This window comes from Carlito syrichta, unplaced genomic scaffold (genome assembly GCF_000164805.1).
Source record: "Carlito syrichta isolate Samal-C Ts95f unplaced genomic scaffold, Tarsius_syrichta-2.0.1 Scaffold302997, whole genome shotgun sequence".
Taxonomy (NCBI): domain Eukaryota; kingdom Metazoa; phylum Chordata; class Mammalia; order Primates; family Tarsiidae; genus Carlito; species Carlito syrichta.
In genome coordinates, this window is record NW_007247093.1 from 387,720 (window position 1) to 406,156 (window position 18,437).

General features: G+C 36.3%; 1 protein-coding gene across 1 annotated transcript in view; it reads left to right on the top strand.

The window, feature by feature from the left end:
* LOC103259745 (receptor-type tyrosine-protein phosphatase mu-like) overlaps positions 1–18,437 on the top strand; it is a 398,088-nt gene that overhangs the window by 360,488 nt on the left and 19,163 nt on the right. Inside the window, exons 13-15 of the mRNA XM_021711999.1 lie at positions 2,871–3,144; positions 4,147–4,183; positions 10,728–10,802. Coding sequence (XP_021567674.1) covers positions 2,871–3,144; positions 4,147–4,183; positions 10,728–10,802 — 386 coding nt within the window. The remainder of the gene's footprint in view (positions 1–2,870; positions 3,145–4,146; positions 4,184–10,727; positions 10,803–18,437) is intronic.

Here is an 18,437-nt window from a genome sequence, read left to right on the forward strand (position 1 = left end):
TATATCACTGGTCAAAACTCACTTTATTGTTGCACTGTAAACCTTCTGGCTACCCATCTACTGAGCAATCACTCTAGTGTTCTGAAACAATTTATTTTATTTAGACAGAATTGCCAACTGAATGGTCACACAAAATTACCAACTGAATGGCTACACACATATTGTTGTAATAATAGAAGGTGCTAAGTGATTGTATCGAGAGATACGTGGTTTTACTGAGTACAGATTTGGAGTTCACAAAGACAAAATTGTACAGAGGAATCTCTTTAGGCATTGGGGTAGGTGGGGATGGCAGGCACCCCTCCTCTATGCTTTTTCCTTGGCGTTAATGGGCACCTGTACTGAGCAATTCTTAGTTCCAGGGGATTGCAGTGCTTTTCTGGTAAAGTAAGAAAAAGATACATCTCCATGCCAGAAGGATTTTCAGTGGAATCTGGATTCAGTTCTTCAGAGCTATTGTTAAGGCTTAGTTTTTCTCAGCATTTGAAACTTTTTTTTTTTCCAACAAAACCTTCATCATTCTAGCAAATGTAAATATCTTTTCTTTTTAAAAAAATTTATTTATGTATTATAAAGATGTGGGGTACAATTCAGGGTTAGGTATATAAACATTGATCATGCAGGTACCCTTGTTGATGAGGTATGCCCCTCCCTCCCCTAGCAGTTTTCCTCAACTGCCAGTCCCAACCCCCCTACCACACCCCTGACAGTTTTCCACTACTGCCAATCACTTTCTTATAGCATTATAATTGTTCAAGGTCACCTTGTGAATGAGAACATATGGTACTCAGTTCTTTGTTTCTGTGATAAATCACTGAGTATGATCGACTCCAAATCCATCCAAGTTGCTGCACAATCCATATAGTTGTTCTTCTTTATGGCTGCATAATATTCCACTGTGTATATGTACCACATTTTTTTAATCCAGTCCAGCTTTGGTGGGCAACACAGTTGATTCCATGTTTTTGTTATTGTGAATAGAGCTGCAACAAACATATGTGTGCAGGTATCTTTTTTGTAGAATAATTTGAGTTCCTCTGGGTATATTCCCAATAGGGGAATTGCTGGGTCATATGGAAGGTCAATTTCTAGTTCTTTCATAAATCACCACACTGTCTTCCAAAGAGGTTGTACTAGTCTGCATTCCCACCAGCAGTGTAGAAGCGTTCCTTTTTCTTCACATCCTCGCCAACATCTGTTGTTGTTTGTTTTATTAATGATGGCCATTCTTACAGGGGTTAGGTGGTATCTCATGTGGTTTTGATTTATATTTCTCTGATGATGAGTGAGCACTTTTTCATGTGTCTGTTGGCTGCCCATATATCTTCTTTTGAGAAGTGTTTATTCTTGTCTTTTGCCCACTTTTTAAAGGGGCTGCTTGTTCTTTTTCTTTCAGTGTGTTTGAGTTCCTTGTAGATCCTAGATGTTAGGCCTTTATCGAATAAACAGTTGGCAAATATGTTTTCCCATTCTGTGGGCTGTCTCCCTGCTGTCTTGATGGTTTCTTTTGCTTTGCAGAAGCTCGTTGGTTTGATGAGGTCCCACTTGTCTATTTTATTTCTTAAGGTATTGGTCTTTAGGGTTCTGAATAGGAATTGGTTCCCAGTTCCAATTTTCATAAGGGTGTCTCCTGCGCTTTCTAAGATTCTTATAGTTTGAGGTTTTACATTCAGGTCTTTGATCCATTTAGAGTTAATTTTTGTGTATGGTGATAGGTAGGGGTCCTGTAAATATTTTATTTTCTAACAGTTCATCAGCTTAAGGTTTCTCCTATTCTCCTAGCGTTACTTTAGAATTCAAAGACATTGGAAGAAGGTGATCAGGTGCTAGAGATCACTCCTCAAGGATCTTCAAAGATGCCCATGCTTGTCTTATTTTTATATGTTATTCCAGGACCCTTGTTCATAATTTACTCTTACAAGTCACTTGTAACTCCAAGATCTTGGCTTTTAAAATTCCAGTCCCTTGTCTTTGTTTTTCTTTTGTCATCTTTTTCCACTGACTAAAATGACAAAGGGCAAAGGAATATAAGAAACTATAGGAAGATAAACTTTAGTCAATGTGAATCACTATACACTGTGTTTTGTGACTTGTTGAAATACCTATGCATTCATACAGGTGTCATGGAAGAAAAATAATACATGCTTTTTAATTAAATTTACAGTTAATATAATTTTGTATAATTTTATTTATCAGGTAAACTAAGTTAATTTTTTGTTAAATCATCTTCAGTACATGTAAGAAAAACATTTTCTTAGGGTCCTGCTCACATAAAAAACAAAGATTTCCATATAAATTTGTATAAATTATGGAGAATTTTTGTTTCTCTCAGTAAGTTATATTTCAGGTGGGAGAGCTCTGAGAAGAAACGTAAGCACCTTATCTCTCTTTTGTTGAGCAAGTGTTGAGTGAGGGTCTGTTATATATCAAGCACTTATTATTGACTGCACTCAATGTGGTTTTGCTTGGTTTTGGAGTCAGAGTCTTACCCTGTCACCCTGGTGGCTGGAGTGTAGTGGCACACTCATGGCCACTGCAGCCTCAACCTGCTGGACTCAAGCAGTCCTTCCAACGCAGCCTTCCAAGTGGCTGGAATTATAGGCACACGCCACCATGCCTGACTAATTCTTCTATTTGTTCTAGAGATGAGGTCTCTCCAAGTTTCTCAGGCTGATCTTGAAACACTGAACTCAGGCAATCCTCCTGTCTCTGCCTCCCAAAGTGCTGGGATTACAGGCATGAGCCACTATGCCCAGCTTCAATGAGCTCTTTATTTGAATGTCCTGTGGGCCCATGCAGTTAAAGGCAGAATGGATCGGCTGGTGCAGTTACCATAAAATATCATTGATGATGCTCTTTTTTTTTTCCAGTGTCTATCAAATAGTTGTTGAAGAAGAACGCCCTCGAAGAACTAAAAAGACAACAGAAATCTTAAAGTGCTACCCAGTGCCAATTCACTTTCAGAATGCTTCAATACTAAACTCACAGTACTACTTTGCTGCAGAATTTCCTGCAGACAGCCTCCAAGCTGCACAGCCTTTTACTATTGGTGATAATAAGACATACAATGGATATTGGAACACCCCCCTTCTCCCCCATAAAAGCTACAGAATTTATTTCCAAGCTGCTAGTAGAGCCAATGGGGTAAGTTTTATAGATGACTGTTTACTTAGGCTATTTGGAGTTGTTAATGTTAACGTGGATTAAGTAAAATAGTAGTAAAAGATGAAGTCATGCTGTTGTGCATTTTTACTTGTAAACAACTGTTGGAATTTTTTCCTCCTTTTAAAATTATTTTCAGCTAGAGGAATTTATGGAAAGAAATGAATATATTCATCTTTTTTTTTTTAGTCGGGAGAGTATATCATGATGGGTTTTATTTTCAGTTTTTTCTTGTTACCAAAAGTTGGTTAGTAATTCTGCTTAGCTTACTATTTTACAGGAAAATAGTATGTCTACAACACATACATTCAGCTCATTTAAAATTTTGTGAGATTGGTAGCATCTGTCTTTTCTGCATAGTCTGTCCCATTTCTTTAGTTCCACAAGAGTTTATACTTCCTATAGCTGTGACTAAATTAGGTATCTTTTTTTCCTAAGAGAAAACAGCTTTAGAAAGATGAGATGGAAATAAAATAAAAACTGAGTCATTGCTGAGCTTTTTTTTCTTTCTTTCCTGTTGCAACCAACCCAGAGCTCTGATAAGATTGTGAAGTCTCCTTAGACTAAAGGCAGTGTTTTCCAGATACCACAATGGGTTCCTTCCTTCATAGCATAGGTCTAGGTATCATTGTACACTTGACTTTTGCCAGTGAAAAGGGGAGAAATCTGAGATGCAAAGTTCTTCTTTAGTACTGTTTGCACAGGGGGCAAATTTGGGTCTGGAGAAGGAGGTCCAAGGCCACTGGGCAGAGGTATTTTGTGTCTAGCTCCTTGCTCATCGCCTGGTCAGGAAATGCCCAGCACCACTAGCATGGAATCAGAAAGTGTATCTAAGCGTGGTTCAAAGAGTATCATTGTGTGATTAAAGACATATTTGTAAAAATGAGATATTTCCTTATCAGTGTTACTTAAATAGAACTACATATATTTTTGTTTTAAATAAAACATGAATAATGATTTTTTTCATCTTTTTATTTGACATAGGAAACCAAAATAGACTGTGTCCGAGTGGCCACAAAAGGTAGGTTGAAATGACGGATGCTGTCCTAGCTTATGTCCCTTAAAATTGATTTTAGACTATGTTTCAAAACTTCTTGAAATGTAACTTCATTGAAATAAGCATGTGTGTGTAATACACACACACATATGTATATGTATATATGTGTACATGTATATGCATGCCTGCATGTATGTATGTATTAGAACCTTATGGCAGTTAACTTTGATTGACTGTATTTCATGTAAATATTTTTTAGCATAGAAAATGACGCTGCTCTGTTCCAAACAGTTTTCAATGGCTATCTTTAGAACAATTTTTTTTAAATAAATTTAATTTTTATATGATCTCAGTGCACATTTTTAAATTATAGTTCCACACCTTGGTAGGTCTATATCTAGTAGATCTTCATATGCAGAGGAGTAAAATATGGCCCACTATTTTTAAGCCATGATGTAGCTATAATAGCACTATGAAGTGGAGTCTGCATGGGCTGATTTTACTGATGATGCATGTCTCTCTTAACCCAGGTGATGTTATTGTGGAGCTTCTATTTCCCAGGCCTGGTTAAAATTCTGAGGAAATGTGATTAAGGGCAAGCTGTAAAAGTCGGTAAGGTGCTGAATCACCGTAGGCTCCCCACACAGCGCCTCCAAAAGAAAAAACTGCAGATGTGTGTTAGTGATATCAACCTCACAGTGTTGGTTTAACTATCACATATGGAAGTGTATAAGAAAATGCTTTGAGAAATTTAAAATGCTGTATTAAAATGAGGCATTATAAATTAACACTGGATATTAAATACAATTAATTGTTAGACCATTAGAGTAACCACGAGTATTGCAGGAAGTTCTGTATGAACTAATTTAGAAATGATGGTTTTGAAAAAACACATTATTGGGCCTATTGCAGGATATTTAATCAGGTCATACTTGAGTTCTGTTGGATAAAAATATCTTTTTGTTGTTGTTATTTAGTTTTCAGGCAACATAGTTTGAATATACCATGATGTACATGTGCATTTTCAAAATTCTCATTCAGTTCTTATCATGAAGACTCATATTTTTGTATTCAGTGTTAGCCTAACAGATAGTTCTTGGTTACATGTTTTGTGCCAGGCATTGTGTGAGGTGATCACCCCATTTTTTATTTATCTTCATGGGATTATAGTTCTATTTCCAAGAATCTATACTTATTTTAAATGCTCATTTTATGTCATATTGTACCTGGTTAAGTCCCTTTATTTATAGAAGTAAATTAATAGTAAATGAAAGTATAGCTGTATGTGTTTCATAAACTGTCATGTGCTATCAGCTATTAATTATCACAGTATTTGTAAAGCCCTTGAACCAGATATCCATTCATGCTCTTAGATTTCCAGGTTATGGTCATGCTCAAGACCAGGAATTTTAAAATACTACTTTGTTATATTTCACTTTCCCATAAGGTCTGAGAAAGTAAATTCCAGGGTGCCTAATTTATAATGCCTTATGTATAACATCACAGTTGAAAGTTTTAAAATCACTTCTGTACGTGTATTCTCATTTATTACTTTACCATTACTGTGTAAAAGGAGACAGGTACTGCTATTCTTATTTTTAAGATGAAGAAAATATGTATCTTTGGAACTAATAATCTGTGGACCTAAGCTTGATTCCACACATTTGGACTCCTACCCCCATTGTTTCTTTCACTATATCTCACGGCTTTTCACCCAACAGAAACTCTGACCAATTATACTTCTGTGTACTATGAGCATCTGACCTCCCCTTTATTAGAATTGAGTCACTGCCCAATTTACTGTGAACACACCAAAATATCTGTCATCATGCTCATTTACATAGTTAAATAATTATATAAATAACATACTAGTGAATGTGGAAACCTGACAAGTTTGCTGTTTTCACAATAGATTGAATTAGATAGTGATTTGGATCATTTTCTTCCATCAGCTAGATTTCATCAGTATTGTAATTTGTTTTTCAATTCACCAAAGGATGATTAGGCAATCAGATGACCTGATTGACTAAATATTCCCCACTCATATTTTCTGAGTCATTTGTAAACATTTACACAGCAACAAACTCTATCCAAATAACCTCTTTTGGGGAAAGAGGGAAACAAATTTTAATATTTGCTACATGACATTGTAATTTCTGTTTCATAAAATCATAGCACAGGAGAAAACCTTGGGAGATATTCACCCTCCAGGCAAAACTGCACTTTTGTGCTATTGTATTAAGTTCTACGTGGACAGATTCAGCAACTCTCCTTTAAGCACAGTATAATGTTTCACCACCTTTATAATTAGAAAAGTTGTTCTTATTCAGACTAAAAATTCTTTTTGCAGCACAAGAAGCCATTTCATCTTGACTACTTAGTCAAAACAGAGATATAGGAAGTTCTAATAACTTTATTGGTGCTGTAGTGTAAACATGCTTAAAATTTAAAAGAGTTCAAACATCCTGGGTGTGTTTTGCCACACTTTGCTCACAGTGTGGTGGTGGCTTAATTGAGTTTTCAGATACTGAACCACTTTCCTAAGCAACATTTGAATTCACAAAGATTTCAGTGTTCTCCTGAAACAAGTGTTGACAAGTATCTTTAAAGAGAAAGTATGGAGGTGGATTTGTTTTCAGTAAGAGCTAGCTTGTAATTTCAAGTAAGGGTATGTCTCTTAAAAATATATTTCATACTATTTATAAATTTAATGTAGTGATTATTTTAATCATATTCCAAGAGATATTTTGACACTCATCAGCTTAAACATAAAGCCTCATACATATTAGACAGGAAACTACTGAAGGTGTGTTATTACAAGTCTCCATATGTGTGGGGGATTGCCTATATTTTTATGTATCCTCCTTTAATTTATACATCTAGATGAGTTCCCCATAGGTATATGTAATCAGAGTTTGATTATTAAGTATAGCAAACTCAATACAGAATTCCTCTCTTGAGTTAAAAGATAAAGACATGCAATAGAGTATGCATGATGATTGCATGTTATTGTCCCAATTCAAAGAATTCCTTTAAATCTATATAGTGGAGTGAAAAGAATACCTTTTAACTATTCTTAGAGTCTCCAAATTTTTGTTTTTTAATCATATTCTTATAGTTGAATTCTTTTCACAACCATTTGGTCCAACTGTGTCTTAGTAATTATGTATATGTATTTTATTTAGCTTTTACATTCATGACGGCTGCCTTGTAGTTATTAATAGGGTGGAAATGCTTTTTATGCTAGCTTTGGAAGACTTTGTTGATCAATTCTAAACTGACAGGATACACTAAAAAGTCAATATCAGTCTTACTAGTAAGTTAGATTTCTTAAATGAGGTATATTTTTTCTAGTTGATGTCACAGTCAGTTCAAACTCTATATTTACATTAATCTTTCATAAAATAATTGTTTCCATAGTATGATGCCACTTAAGTTCATCCTTAGCAGTATAGCCATTGGGAGCTTTCCTGTTGTTCATTTATTTTTAAAAATTATATAAGTGCCTACTGTAAGTTAGGCATAGAGTAATCTGAAAACTTCCAAGTACAGATGCACAAATATATCGACTTTTAAATTTTGAATATTCTGAATTCATAAAAGATTTGTGGGTGTATGGGGGTAATCACATATATTAATTTGTTCTTCTCCTTGCTATGACTTAACTAATAACAATACAGCGAGAAATCAAAACAAAAACTGCATGCGAGCACATGCTAAATTCGTCCCAAAAGTATTAGAAAAGTCAGACTATAAACCTTAAAAAGAAAACAAACCATTATTCCAGCGTTAGATTTTAAGGTGAATTTTCTATGAAAAAAATTCATTCACTGTTTGTAAGTTTAGTGCTTTACTTAAATTTGTACTGGAATGTGAATATGCTTTACTGGAAGACCTTGAGGAAACACTGAAGGATTTCCATTGTTCTGATACAATTTCTAACTATACTGAGAAATTTGAATGTTTCTTTATTTAATCACTAGACTCTTTGAGAAGTTTCTCCAGACTGTTTTTCTGTTCAATGTTTTGTTCTAAGAAATACCGTCCTTTCTAGGCCATAATGCTACAGAATGAAAGGGCACTGATAAAAGAAATGAAAAGAATGTCTGTTGAAATGTAAAGCTAATTAAGATTTCTTTTAATTACTCATATTCAATACACAAGAAAATGAATTATATAGCAAGACCATTCATATACGCTAATATGCTGTTATTTAGGCTGTGGATTTAGAAATAGGAACATATACATTATTCATTCAGCATTTTATAAGAAAATTTTTTTCTTGAGTTGAAATTGTCTTCCTAATGTACATCATGAGTATATTAAGTCCCCCTGCCCCCCACACACACACCCTCTGAGAAGGTCCTAAAGAAAGAAAACCTGAAAAACCCTATACTTCCCAAATGTATTTGACCCAGAGTCATTTTTCAAGGAACTAGAGTCATACAAAATGCAGTTTGGTAAATGCTGATTCAACAAGTTCAGAAGATCCCACTATGTGCAACTGAAATGATCCACTTGATGCATTATTTACTCTTCCATGCATTCCTCCTCACTTAACAGGGACCCTAAATTTATCAGCGCCAGATGTTCTCTTCAAAGTGTAAGATTGGAATTTCTGACTTTATTTACCAATTCTAGTGATATTCTCTTTAATATTGCATTCTTATTGATATTTTTAAGGCAGGGATCAGAAAACTTTTCATGGTAAGAATCAAATAATAAATGTTTTAGACTTTTTGGGCCATATGGTGTCTCCCACAACTACTCAGCTCTGCTCTTGCTTGGCAGGAACAGCCATAGACAATGAGCGATTGAGCATGGCCATGTTCTGATAAAACTTTATTTGCAAAGCAAGTGGTGGGGCTGCTGGCCCATTTTAAGGTAATTTGTAGCATAATCTGTAGCATAATCAAGTTTTCTCTTGGCACAGTAATCATAGCCACAAATAAACATTTTATAAAGCAGAATATAGAGATCATATAAAAATCTTTCTTGACATTTATAATGTGCTTTTTACATGTCTTAGCTTCTGATTGTAGTTTGAGTTCCTTTTTATTTGTGAGTACATGGCTGCCCAACATAGTTATTTTCCATTATTTTTTTGCTCGTATTGTTTACTTTTTTGGATATTAGATAGGTGCTCTGTTTTTCTATAAAAACAATATCATTTTTCTTAAAAGGAGAGTAAGTCAGATTTTCCTGTAGGTAATGCACAGTATTGGTTGAACAACAGTAGCTGTGACCAAGCAAAAATGTTATGTGTATAAAATTTAGAATTGGTACCTACTTTGTAACAAGTCTTAAAATAATGTTAGACTGTGTACAACTTATATCATTATGCAAAATTGCATAATATGTCATATCAAGAAAATTATCTTTGAAATACATTAATGCATTGCAAGCTCTCCATTCTCTCACCAAACTGTTAGTTTGTTAATCTCACTTAACAAAACTAGAGTATTTTTATTAATAATGTTTGAAAGACTGTTATACCATTTTTAACTCAGTTGCTTCAGTTGTCTAGTTGTAAGCAGTGCTGCTTGAATGGTGCACAGAGATATTTCAAAATATTATGCAGCAGCAGTTTTGGGTTTAATTGTCTGCAGATGGTAGATGATCTATTTTCCTTACTCGCTGCCACATTTCTAATAGTACCCAGGCTGTTCCATGTAAATTAGTAATCTTTCATGTAAGCCTGTCCTTAATTTTCCAATATTTTTTCCTTGCATCATTTTCCAGCTGTATCATGTTAGAACTGATGTTTTAATTTTCTACTTTTTTAATATCTGTGTGTCATTAATGTTAACCACTTAAACACAACTGCTGGGCCATGCAGACAAACCAAGAATCCAACCTGGTCTGCTTTGAGAATCTTAATCATTTCTTTGGTCACATGTTAATCCTGACAACTATAGCAAAGGCAATTAGTCATTTCTATTTTTTTGACCAGTACAGTCTTTTATTAGGATGCACCTTTTATTCTCTTAATGTGAAAAAATAAGATTCCTAAATGGAAATCTGCATGAAATTTAATTATTAGATAAATTACATAAAAATGTTTTTAATAAAAGAGGACAATGTTCTTCACAAAGGTGATTTTAGAAAGAAGATAAAATATTGTGACTTAAGCAATAGAATATTAGTTTTAAAAGCCTGAAGTTTGAATCATCAGAATTAACAATGAATCTTTATACACCACACTCAATTGCAAATGAAAACACTATTCGGTCCTCAGCTTTATTTAGAACTAATGTTTTTGGATTTGGTTTACTTTTTTTTCTGTCTTCAGTTGATCCAAGATCTCAGCCAAAGCTTACAACTGTGTCATAGTTAGAATCCAACTGCCTGACTAGAGCTTGTTTAAGAGAAAAGAATTTGGAAAATTCAACACCTTACTATGATTTTTTTCTTTTTTCTTTTTTTTTTTTTCCTTTTCTTTTTGTTGTTGTTGGAACAAAGTTGAGACAATTTGATATACTGATGGGGATTCTTCTTGCTAGCCTAGCTTCAGTCTGGCTTTTTTTTCCCTCATGCATGCTGACCTGGAAATCCTCCTTTGCCTTAGCTGCGATAATCGTGACTCAGCTTACAACACCTTACATTCGCATCGCCCCCGCTGCAGGCGACGGCCAACTAACAGGTCAGATGTTCAAGTATAGATGAGTCATCTTGCCCATTTCCTGCTCATTTTTCTCAGCTTTGTTTCCCCTCCACATTTCCTCCTTTGCTTAAGGCCTGTTTACAATGTTTCAGACCCTTGGTACAGACCTTTGCTCGTATTAAATGAAGTGATATGCTTGGCCTCTTCTGTGTGCACATTTATGTCCATGCATTAAGTACAACTCCACTGCATGTCTCCATCATGTGTTTGGTCTGTTGGTATGTTTCTTTTTAGCCTAATGTGATAGAGAAATGAAATTTGCTGGACTTGAAATATCAATAACATCAAACAGGCTTTCAAACAAAATACATAAAGATATATTCCCAGCTTTTCAAATTAATCTAAAAACGTATTGAGATTTGAGGGTACAGAGGCTTATTTTTCATCTTGCATATATATTTAGCTGTGCACAATCTTGGCTGACAGTGTCATTAAATGAAGTCACCCAAAGCTATTTAGAGTGACAATATTCTAACAGCATTGCATGTACATACAGTTGTTTCAGAGCTGATTGCATTCTTTATAGATCTTTGTTTCAAAGCACAACATTTATATAAAACATGCAATGGCATATCTGCAAGTCAAATGCATTGAATAATTTAGAAAAGTTTGGAAAAATGGAATGGCTTAGAGTCATGGAGTTGAATAGTGTGCTTCTTTATGCCAAAAGAGAAATTAGTTTCTTCACTCCTACCGCTTCTAAAGGTATATGGACATCTTGATAAGGTTATATAGGAAAAGAATCCAGTAAATTACTCCAGATCGAAGGTGAGTAGTTAGTGAACTCCAGAAGACAAACTTTTTGCCTACAATAAAAGCAAGTTATTGTCAAGATTTCTAATATAATTAATACATGGACAGGACTAAAAATTCTGGTTTCAGGACCTGCAAGTAGTTTAGACATGATGAAAGCCAAGTAAGAAACACACAACCACTTTCTGTATAATTTCCACTCCAGCAATTGTTTCTGTGTGTATGAGACTAGGGAATGTTCCCTAACATTTAAGCGTAATTCATGGTAAGAAATCATAAATGTTTAAGTTGTTCTGTTAGTTTATTATTTTGGAAAATAAAGTAACTGAGGCTCAGGAAAATTATAGCCTGATTTCATAAGGTAAAGAAATGTAGAATAATTTTATTTCCTTTTCCTCTGGAATTCTGTACATATTTTCTGTTCTCTATTTCAGGGCCTAAAAGCTATAAACTTATTGACAGTTCTGTTTCCCTTGCTTCCAAGTCTCTTTTAAGTGTATTTCTTTTACTGATTAGAGTTCTACTTGTTACAGACACTTCCTTATAATTTCTAGAGTCCTTCCCACCAGTAAAAGTACTTGAAGGTGTCTCTCTTGACATAGGTCCTCCCTCTAAAGGGGACTGGCCGAGGGCATCCTGTGTAGATTTAGGGATATCTCTTGAAGGTCATTGGGATCCTTCGGCAAGTCTGACTACTCCATTATGTCTGAGCTGACACTAGGCTCATCAGTACATTAAAAATGATTGTCCCCACTATCACAGAATGAGTCCTTATGGGAAATATAGTTAAGATAGCCCCTTTCCAAGCTTTACCTATAATCTGCTAACTTCAGATGAAGCATGTTATTTACTAGGAATGAAGTAAGTGAAGCTGTTTCCAAAACATGCATGATTAGGAAGCTCATAAAGCAGCCTCCCTCACAAGGCTTTCAGACCCAGTGGGTATAGCTATTTTGGAGCTAGTCTGTGAAGGACACACACATAGCTGCAGTGTATGGCTGTCCTTCCTCTAAGGGTTGTAGGCAATCTCCCTCTTTTACTTTGGTTTATTGGGGTTTAAAATGATGGAGTGTCAGAATAAGCCTCCCCAAACCAGTAAAAAGCTACTCTTGTTCCTTCTTTGTTATTTACTGCTGGTTTTAATGATGGTTAATCTTACCCAAATAAATTCACACTCAAGTAATATTTCTTTTGCATCTTCCATTTGCATCAGTCATCAACTTTGATAGCAGTAACACTGTCTTTTTTAAGAGATTTATTGATGATTCAGACTGCAAGCCTGAGACTTCATTCATTCAATCATGTATTTGACATTTATTGAGTACCTTCTGTGTGCCAGGTGTGGATCTACTAACTTTTAGAAGTTTTACTTTGTATGGTTGCCCAGACATCTTGGCATCAGATATATTTGCATTAGTATCCTCAAAACCTACATACACACAAACATATGAATGAAACATTAGTATCATATCTGTCATTTAGCAAAGCTAAGACAGAGGTTTTATAAATGATGAGAACAAACGGACAAGTATAGTCAAACCTTTCTTGTCGTGTTGAGTGGCTTAAATGGTCAGTGGGCTAGCTTTGTACATTTCACATCTGTAACCCACTGAACAGAGATCCAGGAGGAATACATTCTGGAGTACCTTCAGCTGGCTTTTGTTCTGGTTTAACCATGCTGAGGTCTTGTGTCTACAAATTCTATGTTTTAATTTGATGTGCGACCTACACTAGGAAACTTCTATAAGCCAGGGAGTCCTTTGCATCATCATTCCTTTTGTGCCAGTATGCAGTACATGCTAGTGAGGTTTCCCCTGGTCTAGGTGGACCCTCCTTCCTCATCTAACAACAAAGAAAGCATGCACCCTGGTGCTCTGACCCCAGCACCTAGAACTGTGCCAGGCATGCTTGAAAGTGCGCATGAATATTTCTTGATTCAATTCATTGAATACATGACCGAGATGTCAGGAGCGTTCCACAAGAGGTGCTCTGACTGTAGAACACTAGGACATTCCATAGGCAGTCCTGTCATTGCACAGGGAAGTATTGCTTAAATAAGAAATACATAATCACCTAATACTATAAACACACTTATACATACAGGTATGTTTAACTGAAACAAAAGCTTTTGAAATCATACTGCCAACACTATTCACTGCTTAAGATTTTTTCTGTTCTGTTCTACATTTTATTTTAAAAATTCTGGTTGCCACCTACTAAATTTATGTCATTTTCCACTGATGGTTTATCATCCACAGTTTAGAAAAAAACACTTGGCTAAGACACTAACTAGACTGGTATGAAAGGTCTGTCTACCTCAAAACTACACTAAAGAATGCACACAGCCAGGCGTGGTGGCTCAGCCTGTAATCCCAGCACTTTGGGAGGCCAAGGCGAGAGGATTGCCTGAGTCTGCAAGTTCGAGACCAGACTGGGCAACATGGTGAGACCTCATCTCTACAATAAATCAAAAAATTAGCTGGGTGTGGTAACACATGCCTATAGTTCTGGCTACTTGGAAGGCTGAGGCCGAAGGATCGCCAGAGCCCAGCAGGTCGACATTGGAGTGGCCGTGAGCATGCCACTGCACTCCAGCCTGGGCAATGGAGTGAGACTCCGACTCAATTAAAAAAAAAAAAATGCACAAGAGAAAGTTTTAGAAACTGGAAGTGCTTTTAGTTTCTACTTTCTTCCTTTTCTTCATTGTTCATAATATAGTACTGCTTTGGAAGGAAAATAGAAAGCTACACATGCTAGAAAATTCTCTAACAATTTGTATTTTATAAATACATCTAGACTATTTACATTAAGATATTTCTGTTTATGATTTAATAATCCAACCTACTCTGAGACGCTGTAGAGAATGGTATATATTTTTAAATTAAGTAGACCTTTCCATTGCAAGTAAAACAAACCAATGATGTTTCAACTCTAAAAAGCATAAAAAAGCTTTGTCTGTCTGTCTTGTTCCCAGTGTAGCCTACAGGCACCCAACAGGTGTTTCAAATTATTTGCTGAATGACTAAGTGAATTACAGTTGTTAACCTTTCTTGCTAAATTTATTCCTAGGCATTTTATAGCTTTCATCACTATTGTGAGTAAATTTCGAACAAATTTTGATTTAGGGCAGTAATCTTCAGAAATTGGTTTATTTTGCCTTACTTGGGCTGATTTTTTTTTTCTGTTTTTTTAGAGACATAGGGTACAATTTAGGTTAGATATACAAATGGTCATTGTACAGGTAAAGTTTGGGCCTCATTTTAGTCCCCATTTTACCTGGTTTGAGATCAAGTACCCTTACTGATGAAGTGTGCTCCCCCTCCCTCCCCTGGCAGTTTCCCACTACTGTCAATCCCTTTCTTGTAGTATTATGATAATTGTTCAGGGTCTGCTTATGAGTGAGAATCTATGGTACACGGTTTTTTGTTTCTGTTATATATCAGTGAGTATTACAAACTCTAAATCCATCCAAGTTGCTGTAAAGTTCATAATTTTGTTCTTCTTTATGGCTGTGTAATATTCCATGATGTATGTGTACCATATTTTCTTTATTCAGTCTACTTCCAATGGGCAGCCATGTTTTTGCTATTGGTTGGTTCCATGTTTTTACTATTGTGAATAGTGCTGCAATAATCATGTGTGCACAAGTATCTTTTTCATAGAATGATTTGAGTTCCTCTGGGTGTATTCCCAGAAGGGAGATTGCTGGCTCGTATGGGAGGTTGATTTTTAGATCTTTTAGGAATCGCCACACTGTTTTCCACAGAGGTTGTACTAGTTTACACTTCCACCAACAGCGTAGTAGTGTTCCCTTTTCACCACATCCTCTTCACCATCTGTTGCTTTTTGAGTTATTAATGATGGCCATCCTTACTGGAGTTAGGTGGTATCTCAGTGTAGTTTTAATTTGCATTTCTTCGATGACTAGTGAGGTTGAGCATTTTTTCATGTATCTGTTGGCTGCTTATATGTCTTTTTTTGAGAAGTGTCTATTTACATCTTTTGCCCACTTTGTAATGGGGCTATTTGTTTTTTGGTTTTCAGCACGTTTGAGTTACTTATAGATCCTAGATGTTAGGCCTTTGTCAGATATACCATTGGCAAATATATCTTTTCCAGTCGGTGGGCTGTCTCCCCACTCTCTTGATGGTTTATTTTGCTTTGCAGAAGCTTTTCAGTTTGATGAGGTCCCACTTGTCTGTCTTATCTCTTATGGCATGGGCACTTGGAGTTTTGATTAGGAATTGATTGCCAGTTCCAATTTTCATAAGGGTATCTCCTGCATTTTCTAAGGTTCTTATAGTTTGAGGTTATACATTTAGGTCTTTGATCCATTTAGAGTTGATTTTTGTATATGGTAATAGGTAGGGGCCTTGTTTTAATCTTCTGCATGTGGTCAGCCAGTTTTCCCAGCACCATTTACTGAATAGGTTCTCCTCTCCCCAGTGGTTGTTGGTGGAGGCTTTGTCGAAGATGAGTTGGTTGAGAAATTGAAGTTTTGCTTCCGGAATCTCTATCCTGTTCCATTGCTTTATATGACTGTTCTTGCACCAATATGAGGCTGTTTTGAATATTGTAGCCTTATAATAAAGTTTAAAGTCTGGAAGTGTGGTACCTCCTACTTTGTTTCTTTTGCTGAAGATTGTTTTGGCTATCTGTGGTCGTTTATGATTTCATATGTCTCTTTTAAAAAAAAATTATATATATATATAAATTCAGTAGATCTTTGCACTGCAGCTAAGACAAACCAATTGTTTTTTAATCCACTTATAAAATCATCATTTTAATTATATTTTATTTTGTGGCCAGAATCCTAAGAAAGGTTTAATTTTAATTAGTTTCGTTTAGAGAAAGACCCACCCACTCACACTAACATTATCTGTTTTCCTCCCGTCCCCCAGTCTGTGTCCACTTCTCTATCTCCCACCTGTCAGATCTAGCCAGGAATCCCCAGTGCTCTTTATGTGCAATAAACTATGACAGGGCTAAGATGCAGGTAGTTAGTGTTCATCATCCTCCATGAACCTAAGGTTCTCTATTTGTAAAGTGAAGATATAGCCAAAATCAGCTATTAGCCATATTGATTAACTGAGAGGACTGGATATGGCTTGAAGATGGTAAAACCATCACTGAACTTCAGCTCAGTCAGTAGCAGAAAAAGCAGATACAAAGGTCTTGTGGTGGGAAGAAGCATGATTAAATAGGAAGAATTGCAAAAAGGTCATTAAGACTGGAGACCAGAGAGCAAGGCGGATGTGTGGGGTGAGCAGTAAGGTTATAGAGACAGACAGAGGCCGGCTGTGACCTTGTAAATTACATTAAGGACTTTGGCCTTAATCCCAGAAACAGTCGGAAGCAATTGAAGTGTTTTCACTAGGGGCATACAGGATCAAGTTGACACTATATTCTTCAACCGTATTAGAAGCTTTGGAGGAGAGATGAAAAAGCACAAAAGAATGAAAGTAAAACTGTAAGAAGTGGAAGACTGTCCAAAAAACTAGGAAAAAAAGAGCAGAGTAGCCGGGCTTGGTGGCTCAGCCTGTAATCCCACGCCTTTGGGAGACTGAGGTGAGTGGATTGCCTGAGCCCCCGGGATCGAGACCCGCCTGGGCAGGCAAGACCTCATCTCTACAATAAAATCAAAAAATTAGCCAGGTGTGGTAGTGCACACCTGTAATTTCGGCTACTTGGAAGGCTGAGGCGGAAGGATCACCGGAGCCCAGCAGGTCGAGGCTGCGGTGACCAGGAGCGGCCACTGTACTCCAGTCTGGGCGACAGAGTGAGACTCCAACTCAAAAAAAAAAAAGTAGAGTAAGTAGATGTGAATAGAAAAGCTAAATGCCAGGAAACTAATACAGTAAGTGCTGGCCGTGGGATCAGCTGCCGTCAGCATGGAAGAGCGAATGGCAGGGAACCGAAGGGACAGGGTCAAACACATCAAAGGAACTCTTTGGACCCCTTCTAGATGGAATGGTTTCATTCAGCCCACGACATGAGATAGCCATTTCATTTTTTTCTTTTTCTTTTTTTTTTTTTTTTTGAGTGCTGTTTACTTAGGTGTACATGGGAATCAGAACTGATAAAGGATAATAAAACTCAGCAATATTGTTTGAATACACAGGCACTGAGAAAAAAAAATCACACTAGTTGCTGATAGTAATATTTTGCCCTTTCAAAGCAGTTCAGTCATTAGATTTCTGAAGGCTTATATCAGGGGAGATTGTTGATTTGCAATTACTATAAAATATGTGTGCAAATAGAGAGCAATATTTTATATGCTACTGCAGGGCCCCTATTTTATGTATCTTTAAACTTTCCACATCCACTCAGTGCTTGGCACATTACAGGCACTCAGAGACCAGCTGTTATTTTTTGAAGGAATGAAGTAATTTATAAAAGATAAAATTCTCTTGAAGGTATGAGCTAATTTCCACACTGCCTTTTTTTTTTTTTTTTAAATGACATCCCTGCCACAGAGGAGCTGGTAGCTGTGACTTCAGTCAGAATGAATGGGATTTCAAGAGCTGCAGCTGGTTCAAGAGTTACATAGACCACCACTAGTCACCCTCCATTCGACAGTGTATGAAGTACACACGGTTTAGGTCTGACAGAAATCAAAGTTGCAGCTTTCAGTCCCTGAAATACTTAGCTTCAGGGAGTGGTCCTCTGAGCGATATCCTCTGCTCTGCTAGGGAAGTGGTGATTCATTCATACTTTACATCAGTGAGCTTCTCATCTCCTTGGAATGCTTGCTATATATATAGTTAGCTCTGCGTTAAGAAATGAGGAACATTCAAAGCAGTGTAGCATGTGCTGTATGCTCCTCGGGAACTTGTATTTAGGGCCTCTGTTGAGATCAAC